The sequence below is a fragment of the Bacillus rossius genome, chromosome 1 (assembly GCF_032445375.1).
Source record: "Bacillus rossius redtenbacheri isolate Brsri chromosome 1, Brsri_v3, whole genome shotgun sequence".
Lineage (NCBI taxonomy): Eukaryota > Metazoa > Arthropoda > Insecta > Phasmatodea > Bacillidae > Bacillus > Bacillus rossius.
The window spans coordinates 116,407,440-116,423,251 of NC_086330.1; the positions used below are offsets into that span (position 1 = coordinate 116,407,440).

The following is a 15,812-nucleotide window of genomic DNA, read 5'->3' on the forward strand; positions in this document are numbered from 1 at the left end:
GGTCAAATTTCAAGGTCAAGGGCAAATTTCAAGGTCAAGTTCAAGGTCAAAGTTCAAGGTCAAGGACAAAGTTCAAGGTCAAGGACAAATGTGTGGTGACTAGATACTTATACTAACATGGTATCAGCACACTCTAGCGGTCGAAAACAAGATGATGATCGTCAGCGGGTGATTTCAAGATGGCGGTCGTCACGAAAAGTGCAACGGTGGTTTTAAGGATTTTTTTATTATTTAATTAGGTTGATTAATTTTTTTAATGATTTTTGAAATTTTTCCCGATTTTCTAACATAAGAATTACGGATTTTCAAGATGGCGACCATAACGATAATTGCAACAGTTACGTCTTAATACAAGATGGTGGTTCTGTCTCGAACAGGTGGTGCTATTATTACTTTAAATTAAAAAAATTACAAGTCCAAATATGCATGTTATTTTTTTTATATACCTTATTTAATTTTCAGTCTGGTAAATGTCTCGATAGCCGAGCGGTTAAAGGCGTATGTTTTCCAACCTAGAGATCAGAGCTGTGATGGTTCGAATCACAGCGCTTCCAATATATTTTTCATAAAAAAATAAATTTAATATGTCGATAAGGATCATAATAGCTCTGGTAGGTAATGGAACATCGACCTTATGTGATGAGACAGAGCGACGCTGTCGCTCTCTAGGAACAAACGACGGAAACAAAGTTGTCGGTATCCAAGATGGCGACCTCCAGTGGAACAGAAAAAAAATCAAGAGCGACGATGGTGCTATCTAGGAACAAACAACTGAAACAAAGTCGACTGTATCCAAGATGGCGGCCTCCAGTGGAACAGAAAAAAAATCAAGAGCGACGCTGGCGCTATCTAGGAACAAACAGCTGAAACAGAGTCGTCGGTATCCAAGATGGCGGCCTCCAGTGGAACATAAAAAAAAATCAAAAGCGACGCTGGCGCTATCTAGGAACAAACAGCTGAAACAGAGTCGTCGGTATCCAAGATGGCGGCCTCCAGTGGAACATAAAAAAATCAATATGGCGACAGAGATGAAAATTTCATCATAATGAGTGGGGCGCTCGATTTAAATTTGTCGGATCCAAGATGGCCTCCGTGATCTACTTGTCCCGTTACGTTGTGTCCCGTTACGTTGTGTCACGTTACGTTGTGTCCTGTTACGATGCATCCAAGATGGCGGATCCAAGATGGCGGATCCAAAATGGCCGCCGGGGTCAAGGTCAAGGTCAAAGGTCAAGGTCACAACCATCCAAGATGGCCGCCGTGACGTCACAATCCAATATGGCGGACACCGGCTCCTCGGCTCCTCAGCCAGAAGCCGTGCGCCAGTATGCCCTATCCTATACTACTGCTGTTAACGCTTACAAGAAACCGAACGTGTATTCATCAGTTGTTGGGTACTGGGGTGTTAGGTTTTTATTAGTTTCTTTGCTTGGTTGTAGTTAAAGATGCAGTGTGCTCTGCGCGGTTAGGAATTACAATAAATTTGTGAACCTTTCACTGAAGAATGCTTCCCAAATAAACGAATATTCATAAACAAGAAACTGTTGGATTCATTCAGACTTGGAATTCGAGTTCTGTTGAAAACAGGATGGACAGAAAGTGTTTTTGCTGTAGACCTAACATGTTTTTGAAGATTTTTTAAAAAAATATTTGAGTTCAGGTTCCCGAAAATTTAAGAAAATTACTTTATAATTTGCTACCGGTGCTTTTTTGTAAATTTGTGAAAATCATTTTAACGATGTACCGTATCGGGAATTGTCGCCACCAACTAACGAGCTGGCCGGATTCATTTTCTGTGTCACGCAGCCATGCTCCTAATTAAACACACGACCTTCCGACTTTCATTTTGATGCTGTTCCAAGAAAGGCTGCCTCCCAGGACGGGCTCAAGCTGTAAGGGGAGCCAACTGCTGCCGGAGCACCGAGGTATCTCCTAACTTGGGCACCGGTCGGAGGTGTTGGCGCCTCTCCTTAAGGCTCCTCTCACGCGGAATGCTGATTATTTCATTTTATCGCCATTGCTATGTTCTATCCTGTATATAGTTACGCTAATCACGACTCACTGACTCTGAAACGCCAAAGAGATATGCATACCTTGGAGACAAGCATATCATGATACGTGTCAAATAGAAAAATGGAAATGTAACAATAGATATACATTTGAAATACAGCTACATAAGTGGAACACGCCTTAGTTATTAAATTAAAGTGTTTGTTTTATTCATCATTTCTCAATTGGAGCCTTAGGTGCTTTACGAATAACTATGCTTGTAATTACTTAAAAGGCTTACAGTCTCAGAAAGTTTAGCTCTAAACGAAAAACTGTTTTTTCTTTTCTTTTGAAATCCAAGTTTGCATCACTGAGATTATTTTGATGATATTTTTAATTTTGTACTTATGCCCTTTCGATAATCTTTGTGTTTATTTTTTAAATATGCGTACATCTTTGAAATTCATACATTTATTAAAAAAATCGTTAGCATTGTTTTTTTTATGTGTGTGTATGTTTGTATGCCCAAAAGATTTTTTGACAGATTGCTTTTTTGTATTATATATATAGGCCTATATAAGAAATAATGTTCAATTACTCAATATAAAATTGAATTTTAATAAATATTTAGTGTATATTAAATTCAAGTATTTGTTTAATTCATCTTTTTTCAACGGGTGCCTAGGTGCCTTACAACTTCCTAGTAATATAATATCGGTTAAATATCACGCAAGTGTTCATGCGTGACCTCTTACAGCTCGAAAATGACTTTTAGCAAATACTCAGTGAAAAGTTTTCTGGCCCAACAAAAAATTCGAGAGATCTATCGGAATAAATTAACAGGAAAATTCCCGTGAGACCGAGCCTTAAACATCATTTACGTGGAACGAGTTTACTTGCTACTCGCATATGAAACCAACTCGCTGAATCGCCGCTCGCTCCAATGCAGCGAGTAAATTTGAAGACTGGGCGTACTTTTCTCGCTTCTCTATTGCCACTTTAGTGGCGATTAATAAACACTTGTTTGTTACGCTCTGTTTGCTGCCATGTATCGCAGGAGACGAGATTATAAGTTAGGATGTACCACCATGGGATTTACACATTGCGAAAAGAGTGAACGATTTCTTTAGACGAATTAATATTTTATTTCGTCATGATTATTTTCCATATTAAATGGAAGATTTTTTATATATTCAAACTCTCTTCATATTTCATACAGGTTCGTTTTGTATTAACTTTTAAATACCAGTATGTGTTTTAAGTCGGTATTAAAATTCTAAAGATGAGGCGGCGACGATATGTGCTGCTATATTGTGACAATTCGCTCGCCGAGACACAATCGATTGTAGCGACTTCGTATCGTCCCATCCCCCCAATAGGAATACACCTAACATTTCTTCGACACTGCTGCTGCATGTTGTCGCAAATTGTAAATGAACTACTTATCGACCCAATGATAACCTGTTGGACTTCGTTGTCGTTACAAGTTCCGTTCGCAGAAATGAGCGACTCTTGATCGCCAGAAACTCATAATATTAAAACATTAAAATAAAATAACCATAATTTCAAACAATTAAGTCATGGGTATTTCGTGTGAGAAGAGGTTGTTACACAAGAATAAGTAACGTGTATTAAATATTATTTGAAATTTTGTAAATAATACACTAACATTTATTCGACACTGCTTCTTCTGGTTGCCGCAGATGGAAAATGTATGAACATTATTTGTTCACGCGAGCGAAGATCGTGTAGTCCCAGTATGTGTTGGTGCGACGTTGGAGGGAATGATCCAAAGATCATTCTTGGGCTAAGATCTTTGGATCGCAGATCGAAGAGCAGAATCGTGCATCAGGCCATAGTCTTTGCTTCTGGCGCGAGATGGCCGATCACGTGATGGTTTGCAGTGGGGGATTCAAGGGGTATAGGAAGTATATAAACCTCCCCTCCTCCTCTGAAGTGAAGAAAAAAATTTGCGAGATCTCGTGGAAGGCAGTATGTTATTTTGTTTGATGCAAGGTGAGCTTTTACATCTGGAATCTCACACCACAAAGGCAGTGATGCTTGTTGAGAATGATAATATGTCTAAACCTCTTTTTGACGTAATGTTTTTGAATATTTTTTTTCGAATTTCCTCCCGAAATAAACTCCTGTGTCCGTCACTGGTGGTTTGAGCCGAGCCCCCAAATCACTGATGTTACACGACGCGGAGTCGGCTGCAATCAGCGGACCGTGTCGCCCTGACCTCTGGTTGCGTAACCGCGTGACGCTAATCTCGGCTTCTCTGCGTATCTAAGTTTTGGCGGCTTGTTTCCTCGAGCGTTGTCGCCGGCGAGTAGAGTTCCTCGGATTAGCCAGCGCGGGGATTGGCCACTAACTTCTGCCGGGGTGTCCACGTTGTGGAACATCACGGAAGTTAGACTTTGTCAGGGAGAGTCGGGAAATCTACTTTAAATCCTGCTGAAGTCATGAAGATTCCCCAGTGATGATAATTTGAGGGGGAAATGTAATGCTACAGTGTACCATCGCCCAGAGTGAAAGCATTTTTTTCTCAGAATGGTGTTTTAGTGCTTAGTCATACACGCTATTAAATGACGTACGCAAGGTTCTGTTTGAAAGAAGAAAGTATAGAGATAACTATGGGATTATTAAAGCTGGGTTTTATTTATTTTAGAAAATTGGGTAATTTATAAATTACGAAAAATAAATTTGCTTGGGAAATGTTAAGTTTTGTTCAGGGAAAATTTATTATATTTTTATAATATATAATATATATTATATAAAATATATAAATATATTATATTACTGTATTTCATTATAATAACGTATCGTATTTTGAAGCTAAATAAATTTTAGCCGAGTGGTAATATACGTATAAAGTTTTAAATACATACTTTATATCATATTAGGCCTATACATATATATATATAAATTTCCTATGTTTTTCCTAGAAAGATATATTTTACAATATATGCACTGTCAAACTATACGTAAATTATCTGAAGTATTGATCAGCAGCTATAATGGTTCCTGTACTGTGAATGCTGAATTGCCCCCCACTGTTCAGAAGTACGGAGTATTGTATAATGTTTATTGTTTAGGTTCTGGGTGTTGAAAATTTCCAAGCGATTCGGTACCTCTGCTACTCGACCCCTATGTATTTATTCGTTTTGGATAAAGCGTTCATAGCGAGATCAGCGTTATTTTGCCTTGAACCAGCCTGCGTGTGCTGCAGCACCCTGAAGAACTATGTTGAATTGTCACCTAGCGAAGAAATTCAGGCTTGAAGTCAGCAGCAAGTAAATTGTGAATGGAATTATAAGAAATATTTAATAACCATTTTTGCTTGTTAACAGGTTGCTTGTACTTTTTCGAATATGGTTTTGTGTTTTAATATTTTATATGTAGCAGTGTGTCATATACTTTAGTTCTGAGATTTTCTCCTTGATGGTATGTTATAAACAGCTATCACGAATTCACACGATCTGCTCGCGAATTACCAGTGCTAAAAACAACTAGTGTGACAAATAACGCACTGGTGGATAATTAGGCGCGTGCATCACAGCCATAGGCGTGCGCAGGACTTCAGTAGTCCCCCCCCCCCTCTACATCTCTTTCAATCATAAAAAACCACGCCAATCCTTATCCCTAAAAATATCTGGAAGTTTTAATTGCATCGCAGACAAAAAAATTGTAAACAAGTTAAAAATATTATTGCAGTTTTTTTTTACAGTTTTAATTAATTTTTGTTAAGTTCACAAACCTGAAAAACGCATAAAAACTACTTTTTTTGCGTTTAGAATTTCCATGAATTTTTTTAAAGGTTTAAGTTTTACATCAGTTTTGCGCAATAAAGATACAAAATGTCTTCGTCACATCTTTTTTGTAAAAATATTATTAACCGTAAAAAGAACTACATTCAGGTCAGTTCAGCCTTCTTTGCGTACGACTATTAAGACTTATGATAATATAAAAATATAAGGTCAATAAACCACACACGTAACGTAATATAAGGCAGCAAATAAGTAATGTTATTCTCTCTTTTTTTTCGCATTATGCTCTGTAGTATAAAATGGTACGTAGTGCATGTGCATACCAAAACTTAGATAGCGAATAAAATGGACTGGAGTTGAAAACTTTACGTGTGTTCTAAACAAAACAAAAATACACTTTTATATCAAAAATATCAAAATAATAATAATAATTAGGTGGCCCTTAAACACAAAAACATTGGCAAAAGTTTTATCAAACCCAGTTATAGCTAAAGAATTTGCAATATTGTATCCCTCGCCCCCTTTCCCTCCCACTATAAGCCAGTATGAGAGAAAATGGATGATGGTATAACTAGGTATATCTGGATAAGCATTACGATGGTTGTGAAAAATTTCAGCATGTGCTGAAATTTATAATCCAGTTATTTTTTCTTGTCGTATGTAAATGTATGTGTATTACTTGTGAAAACCTCGAATGCCGTTTGCTCCCCTTTGGACAGTATAATGTTGATGTTTGCAGTCATGTATGTTAGCTGTAACAATTGCCTGCCAAGTTGCGAGACCACCAGTAAGGACAGTATTTTGTGCTCTTTTGTTTTACAAGCCGTGCGCGAGATGGCTGCCGTTTGGTTTGGGTAATGTTCTGGATGGAGCCAGGTAAACGGCCTTGCTCTTCTGTAAACTACTCCTCTCTCGCGTGCTGTATTCACCCCGTCTCTCTCGTCCCTGTGTTCGCACCTGCTGTGTATCTCACTTTCTTTCTGTACAGCATGTTTGGCGTACCAGCACTGTTGTTGCATGTATTGTTTTAAATCACCGTGGTTCACACTTCTCAACTCATCACTGAGTAATTAATTTTCTCTGTCTGGTAAATGCATGAACTGTAGCTAGTTACTCCCTTAGTTTTCACATTTTAAAGTCGACAACTTAAAAAAAACTCTAACTTAAATGTTTTCTGTTTATTACTCATGTTTAGTTAAAAAAAAAATACTTTGTATTAGCTACGCATAAACTGGTTGAAATTCTTAGTTTAGTTCTGAATAAATCAAGATGGGTTGGGCTGTGTGAGGCTGCGGCTTGCACTTCCTTAAATATATGGTGTTATTAGTCATTTCCGCCATTAGCGTTTTCTCATAACGCAACTGACCGGTTAGGAGTTTTAAAACGGCGAATTCATTAAACTCTGACAATTGGCGTGCTAATTAAAAATAAACTAATTTCAAACTTTTTCTTTGGAGTGGGTTGAGTATTCCAGAATATTTTTTTCATAAAGAGCCTTTTTAGACACATTCCCAGTTTCACGCTTAAAAACTTCCCCTTTTCCCACTGTCTGGACTGAATATGAAGTAATCTTGTTTCCTCCGTATCTTGTGAGACGTCTTTCAACTTATATTGAGTTTTTTTTTGAACGTTGATGTTTGTATCCTTTTTTTTTTTAACCAACTCTCTTGGCAACTAGTTAGAGATGCCCATATTCGATTAACTCACGTGGTTTCGATGAGACCCAGTGTGTGTGTGTATGTGTGTATAGGTGTGTGTGTATGTATGTGTATATATATAACGCTATACTTTAGACTCGTTATGGAAAAATGATGAGAGTGAATTTTTACTATGCGCACGCACCATGCAACTAAATTTTCACAGAAAGATGGTGGACTCAACGTGTGTGAACATAAGCCCACATGTAGTCACTTTCATTAAAATTTGGGGACGTGCCAAACATATTGGTGTACCAAATGAAACTTTATGATAGTGAATCTATCCTGGAATATATTTGGTGAACAAAATAGTCATAGTAAAGAATAATTTCAATTTTTCTTAAACCTAAATATACTTGTTTACGAAAATTATAATACATATTCTCCTTACAATCTTCTGTTATGTTTCGTAGCGTGGCGCAGTGGTTATAGCGCGCGGTTAACAAGCTAAAAGAACGTGGTTCAAGATTCGACAGAGGAAATTTTGTTTTAAATTACAGATTACTGGATTATACAAACTGTGCTTCAAACAAATATATATGAATGCATTTTATTGGTTTATCGTATTGCTATAATATTAAATACATGGCTCAGTTTATTGGATTATATCATACTAGGTAGGCATATAATTTACAATTTAATGGCAGTACCACAAAAATCCACTTGCAATTCACCCCTTGACACTAGAATCGTCTGAAACACAACAAATATTTTGTAGCTGAAGATTCACTGTACCGATTCAAGCGTTAGCCGTTTGATAAGTTCTTGTAGCTTTCTTAAAGTATTGGGCTTGAATAATTCTTCGGGTTTTACGAAGTTGCGTACATCCGTCTAGGACCTTTACACAATAAAGCTCACATTAACACACACATGTGTATGTATGAACAGTTTTTAGGTATTCGCAGCTCCCAATGGATTCCGAACTTAATGAATTACAGCTCATAAGAAATAATTATACTCTTGGCCGTATTCAGTGACGAAGCTCACGTTATTTATTTATTCTTTCCGTTGAGCCTTTGATTATGGTAGGTACCATATGGCTATGGAACGAGTCATTTGTACTTGAATCAGTGTAATATTTACATTTTACACATCCAAAGGCATTCGTAAAACAAAGTGAGACATTGAGGAACTGCAATATACATATGCAACAAATTAGGTACATACTGTACCATTATCTTAGTATCATGCACTAAAATAGAAAGTGTTGTGGCCGGCATAAAATATCCTGTAAGTATTTAACTTGATGACAATTTTATGGTCATTAGTAAGAAGCGTTGTGAACGGGAAAAAAAATTCTTGCCACCACAAAATATTTGACAAAATATTTTGCATCAGTCTTAAAATAATTTCCCCCCTCAGTGTGAGCACGGAGGAAATATTATAATACTACATTCCATCTCAATTTCTCCGAAACAGTTTGGCACTCGCAAGTGCCGCAGACATTTCGGAACATGCTCGAAGATTGGTGCGACGCATTTGAAGTTTTCTCGGGTCCTTATCAAAGGACGTCCACAGTTTGTTGCACGAAGCAGCTGCTTCCCGCGTACTGTTATCGTGCTTTGCCGCGTGTATCGCTCTCTTTCTCTCTCTTCCTTCCATGCACAGTCATTTCCATTGATGCTCTCCACTCGTGTCGAAACCATGGAGCTAATATACAGTAATACATCTGGAGAGGACAAGGGAAGGCTAGCAGAGGATGCGAGGTGAAGCCGGGTATCGGCGTTTGTTCCCTGCTTCCTACGCTGGAAGAAAACGAAAACGAGCCAAACTTGCTTCGCGCGGCCGAAAAATCCTCCAAACTAAACTCGCAAAAGCTCCAAAACTATAAAAACAATCAAACTGAAAATTTTACTGGAGTATCTGTAAACATTTTTCCCCACACCGCTTTAATATTTTTTTCGAAACATGAATACTTTCATTTTTAAAAATTAAATACCTATTTACTGCCAAAAGTTTTTGTGAATACGCAGAGTAAATTACAACATCGAGGAAAAATTTTGGTTTGCAATTATAAGTGGGGGACACCAGCGTATGAAATAAGGAAGAAGCCTCAAATTTTATTTATATACCCCTCTTGACGCATTCAACCCCATACTTTTATTTTTACAGAGAGTTGAAGTGGGAATAATGTTTCAGTGGGTAACACTACCGACACATGTCTTCGGAACGCACTTCTTTTTGTTATTATACGTCTCAAAATTTATAATTTCATACACATCGTTTATGAAAACGAATTCTTACTTACCTCATTTAATCTATTACAAACCTCTTGTAATATACGTGTATTAGTAGAAGTTAGAAGTCTTTTCAATAACATGTTCATGTTCCAGTCTACTTACTCAACCAACGTAACATGCAAACCTTAGGTAAACACTGGTAGAGAATTGTTTGGAATAACTGTAATGCTATGCATATACTGACAATGTAAGAAACTTTCAATTTTATTAATTGTTTGCATAAGAATTAATAATTGTAAAAAATCATAGAATAGGCCTTTATAGACTGAAAACCTTTCACGTAGTTTCAAGACGCGTACATAAAAGTTTTTAAATATATATAATTACCAAATATTGTTGAATATTTTTAACATTTTTATACATGTTACAACACACACATAATATAGTATATAAAAAGACAGACGCCAAATTTTAGCATTTTGTATTTCTTTTCTCTGTGTGAATAAAATAACAGTTCTTAACGTAGTTTCTAATACTGTACTATATTTATAAAAAAAATACGAAAACCCCTGACCTCGTCACCATAACAATGATAAATTTGCAAAATAATTAAGGCACATCTTTTAATGCTACGAAGCACACTCTTAAGAGAAATGTTTTAAACTTATGTTGGGATGTAACTAATATCTTAAAAGCATTGTGAAACCGTTACTTTGAGGGAAACCTTCATATACCGAACACCATACCATCCTTTAATCGAGTTCGATTTTCGCTTCTTAAGACCCATTTGTCTTCAAAATGCACTCTACACAATGCATGGTTCGGAGACGCAGTCCAATTTTTCCGCTTTATCGCTTTTTCCCAGAGCTGTCTTTGATCGTCACGTTTTGTAAATCTATGAAAAAAGTAAAGAATTGTACTTACAACTGAAACAACTTCTCTTTGTTAATTAGTTTTCTTAGGTTTGTCGAAAAGTTCGAAGATTAGTTACTTCTGTTTAAAACATTTGCCACTTTTTTCTGATGCTTCAAAAGTTTTGGGAATTAATTTAGTTAACAAATGAAAAAAAAAAATCATTATTACCCGTGAAAAGCAACGCCATCCGGCTTGGAATTCCATCGATTTGTACAGCCATATGCGCTACAGGAAATCACCATTGTAGCAGCACACCAGCGCCACTCAAACCTCAAGGACAAGTGGGCTGGGGCTGTGTTTGCAGTAGAAATACGCTCTCTTCCTCTTTCTTTTCAACCTTTCTTCGCAACGGGCTGGCTTCGCTCTCGCCCTACACATTTCCACTCCAGATCTTCTTACATGCTCCTTGGTCGAAACCAAACCGATTCGTTAGGTCGTAAAGGAGCATTTACTCGTGTAAACGGGCTTGTCCTAGTTGCTATCCTGTTTTCTCTACCTGTATAATCGATCCTGTTACTTGCCTTACTTGTTGTCCCATTTACTTTACTCATACAATCGATTCTGTTACTTTCCATAGTTTTTATGCTATTTACCGTACCCATATAATTGATCCTGTTACTTGGCGTAGTTGCTATTCCGTTTACTCTACCCATATAATCGATCCTGTTACTTGGTCTAGTTGATATTCTGTTTACTGTACCCATATAATCGATCCTGTTACTTGGCCTAGTTGCTAGTTGCTATCACATTTACTCTACCTGTATATTTGATCCTGGTACTCGCCCTAGTTGCTATCCCGTGTACTCTATCTGTGAAAACACTCCTGTATGCACTCTGAAATGCGCACTACGAGTGAGTGTTGGGTTTCCCGCCCGCGGGTGTGTCGTGGTATTCTCAAACAATAACGACAAGCCACGGGTACTCTCTACAACCAGATCGTCAATTTGTAAGCTGAATCAGTGTCTCACTCAAGTAACCCGAGTAATCTGAGGACACGTAGTCTTAACTTTGCTCAAGATGAGGCGGGCCTTTTTTGACTGAAACTGCAATGCATGTTCAGACTTTTAACATCTGCATATTGTGATGTATTAAATAAAACAAACACAGGTTAATGTTGCAACAGAGTAGTTACAAATATATCAATAATTATTTTTTAAAAATTTTATTTACATATTTACCCTGAACATTCTTTGAAACACCTATTAAAAAAGGGTTCACTTTTCGGACAGTTTGTACAGGTCATGTAATTTACATGTCCCATGTTGTGTGTGTATGTTTTACCAGGGTGTCTACCGTTCACGGAAGTCACGAAACAGTCACGATATTGAACTCATGGTCATGGATGTCACGGATAAGTCACGAAAGTACCCATATTGGTCATGTTATTTTTTTTTGTTACAGAGTGAGAAATAATTTTTAATCTACAACTGTGGGTGCTTGTCAGCAGCTCATCTGCATTTTTTATCATATGTTACAGCTTCATTTTATATTAAAATTTTCATTCTTTTTTCAAATTCTAAACGAAAACTAACTTTCATGGATGTAAACAAGTACCGTAATCAAAAAAAATGTAAATATAAAATGTTTCATCATTCAAGTGTGTCGTTCCGTGTGGAATGATGGGTAGTGAAGCTTTATATTGTTGCGATTTACCGCGGGTTCGTAAAGAATAGCCCAATGAAAGATTTTTATCACACACACAGTTTTATTGATGGCCACTACTTATGTCACTTACAATTAAATCTTATAAAATTGCCAAATAATCAATTGCACTTAAAAATGTTGCTTCACCAGTCACTTGTTTCTTACAATCCACAAACCTCGCTGGGCCGCACCTCTGGTGCAACTCTCGCCGCAGCGCCCCTCTTGGATCTCAGCCACGGGACTCCGTCGCCGCACTCCGCCGCCGCCGACGCACTTGCCTTCGCCGAGATACCACTCGACGCCTCGCTCGGAACTTCGCTTGGAACTCCGCCGCGCCCGCGACACTACACCCGGAACTGAACTCTTCGCCCTGGAACCTTCGCCCAAGGACTTCGCCACTCTGCCGCACCCGCGGCACTATCGCCCCAGAAGCTCCGCTACGGGAAGGCTCCTGCCTGAACTCTCTCTCTGAACTCCGACTCCCCTCCTGAGGCCGACGTCCTCTTTTCATATATCAGCCGTCATTTCTGAAACTCACGAGTGCGGGTGGGGCCAGTCGCGTCATTCCGCGCCAACACGACGGCAGAAATCTCTCGAAACACGTGTCGGCGGCTAAAGTAATTCTGCAGCTGTCTGGCTTCAGTTGCATGTCAAAGGCAGGGCGCCGCGCGGGGAGTGGTGGGAAGGAGGGGGGAAAGCGACAATCCTTGTTATCTTCCAGGCGCGCGCGGCGCATATCATGTTGCGGCAGTCGCCAGCCAGCTCTGCACCTGCACATGTCGTGGCCTTGCTCACATTCTTAACATTATTGACAACATGGCGGTTCGACCCTGTGCGACACGTGACGACTGTGAGGTTAACAGTAACATTTTTGTACGCAATAGTAGCAAAAAATAAGTAAATTATTGCGGAAGGACGTGTGTTTACGAAACCAATGTGTTATCAACGTTTTTATTTTATTGTGTATTTTTATTGTGCGTAAAATTTTAACCGTTTAAAAATTGTAGTAGAACTACAGCGGGTATTTTGCAGTGTTTTATCAGGAATAAAAATGCCATGAAAGTGTCATTTTCAAGATTTTAGGTTGGAAGATGAGGCTAAAATCTGGTAAGGATATGTTTTCAGCTTTTTGTACGATATGAAAAAAAATTGTGGTTGTTTCTCACTCTAGAATTAACAGAATTAAATGCCATGAAAAAGAAAGATAAAAACAGGGCCTTTTTCTTAATTTCACAAGTCAGGCAGCAAAAGCTCTCTTTTTGTACAAGGGTACCTCTTAGGCCCACCACTAGAGCACCAAGCATGCCAAGTTATGATTCATCTCAGCCTGCACCTAGCCCCAGTTCACAGCATACATCTTATAGTATTATCCCAGGAGACACATCAAGAACAAAAGCTCTCCACTTTCCTTGTTAGTGATAGTGCAACCAAAGCAGAGATAGTGTAGGCTGCTCATTGCATCTGTATGCATGCTTCAACCCGCCCAGGAGCAGCTGCAGTGGATTTTTTTCCACTTGTTTCCAGATAGTACTATAGCTTCAAAAATAAAAATACAAAAGGGCAAAGTAGCATATAGTGTCACATATGCCCTTGGGCCTCATTTTGCATCATTATTGTGTTCTAGTGTGCAGAAAGCATTTTTTTTCCCCACTATCTGTTAATGCAAGTCTGAATGATGTTTGCTAAAAACAGCAAATGGATATTGTTGATAAAAATTGGAATTCAGAAAACAGTATATCATGTACTCACTACTTAACATCTGCTTTTCTTTAGCGTTGTACGGCTGTATATTTGCTTGATAAAGTGCTAGTGTGTGTTGGTGAAGCCAAACTTTCCCTAGATTGTTTGATTAAACTATCTACTGATGGACTAAATGTAAATCTGAAGTTGATTTCTGATATCAAAAGTTCCATGAAGAGGATTCTTGATACTGAAAAGGAACCTTTGGATGTTGGTACTTGTTCATTGCACCTAGTTAATGGTGCCTACAAAACTGCACATACAAAGGTTGGTTGGCAACTTAATCAGTTTATTAGTGCTTGTATCAACTGTTTAAGAATTATCCATTGCTGCATGCTGTTTATTCTCAGATTACTGGTTCCAGAGTTTTCCCAAAAATGTTCTGTGCTGTGCAATGGACTGAAAACTCATCTCTAATCAAAAGATGCTTACATGTGATTCCATTTTTGGAAAAAAAATACTTTGTAGACAAAGAGCTTGAGAGAAACCTTCCCAACATCCAGAACCTTGGCACTGTGAAAAGGGTTTTGTTGGAAAATTCAGTTCTTGAAGCTAAATTGCATTTTTCTGCTTAGGGATTAGAAGAATTTCTTACAAACTTCCAAAGAAAAAGATCTTCCTTTCATTCACCAAGAGTTGTTTCTTTTGATAAAACATTGGAAGAAGATCTTTTAAGCAAAATGAAGAATGTTTCAAATGCTTGTCAGTTGAAGAGTCTGGATATGAATAATGAATCACGAAATACTGATTCCATAGAGATTGGTTTTGGTGCCACTTTGTCTACAAAAGGCGAAGGAGCTTTACTCCCTGAAATTTAAGACTGACTGCAGGAAATTTCTGTTATCTTATTGGCTAAAAATGATGAAAAGACTTCTGAGAAAGATAATTGTGTTGGGCTCAATGTGCTTGTCTTCTTCATTAATGGCCAGAGACTCAGTTAGAGCTCTTAGAGAAAAGGTTGCCATTCAGGAACTTATCTCACACAATCATTTGGCACCTGATGATGAAGAGATTATTCATAGAGAGTTTACAGAGTTTTGAGAACATCCTGAGGTGTTGAAAGCTGCAAAAACTTTTAATTGGTAAAAGGAAAGCCTTGAAAAGTTCCTTTTTAATTTGATCATTGCAGTGATTCTAGATGCACATGAAAAGTTAATCCTATTCTTCCAGCGATTCTTAATTTTTCCCCATGGAAATGCAGCAATAGAGAGAAGTTTCTCTTTCAACAAAGATGTTTTGGTTGAAAATCTTCAAAAGAAATCTCTTGTAGCTCAGACTGCTTCATGACCTCATCTTTTCACTTCCAGATGAATATTTTAACTTTAGATTGTGTTTTGGACTAGAGTGAGAGTACTTACAATTCAGATTGTGTTATATTGCAGTGCCATTAATAAATATTATTCAACTATTTTGTGTATTGGTTCATTTGGTTTTTCAGAAAGCCTTTCTGCTCTCGCTCTTCAAATTAAAGAAAAAAAATTATTGTGGAATTTCGCAATGCCTCAGCAAGAAATAAAGACGACCTAAGAATGAAAAAGAACGAACAGGATGAGGCATTAAATGCAAGAAAAAGAGCAGCACATGAAATCAAGTTACTTGAAGTGTAAAAAGGAAAAATTACTCGCAGAGAAAAAAAGGAGAATGATTAGAAATAGAGATGGAATTGAAACAAAATTAAAAAAAGTATATAAACTGTTTTTAGTGGCAGTAATGAATTTAATGTAAAATAAAAAGTTAATGCACAATATGTACTTAAAATTTCAGGTCATAAAGAATTTTTAAAAATTCACCAAAAAGTCACTGATTTTTGCTGTTGGAAGTTGGTAGATACACTGGTTATTTTTAATGACATATCATAATTTCAGCGTTGTTTGTGC

At 37.6% G+C, this 15,812-nt stretch overlaps 1 protein-coding gene across 3 annotated transcripts in view; it reads left to right on the forward strand.

Moving 5' to 3' along the window:
* LOC134542857 (uncharacterized) overlaps positions 1-15,812 on the forward strand; it is a 116,435-nt gene that overhangs the window by 32,064 nt on the left and 68,559 nt on the right. Inside the window, exon 1 of one of the 3 annotated variants that reach the window (XM_063387438.1) lies at positions 5,823-6,635. The exons of the other annotated variants lie outside the window; for them this stretch is intronic. Coding sequence (XP_063243508.1) covers positions 6,617-6,635 — 19 coding nt within the window. The 5' untranslated portion in view covers positions 5,823-6,616. Of the gene's footprint in view, positions 1-5,822; positions 6,636-15,812 lie in introns of those variants that run through there. 3 annotated transcript variants of the gene reach the window in all.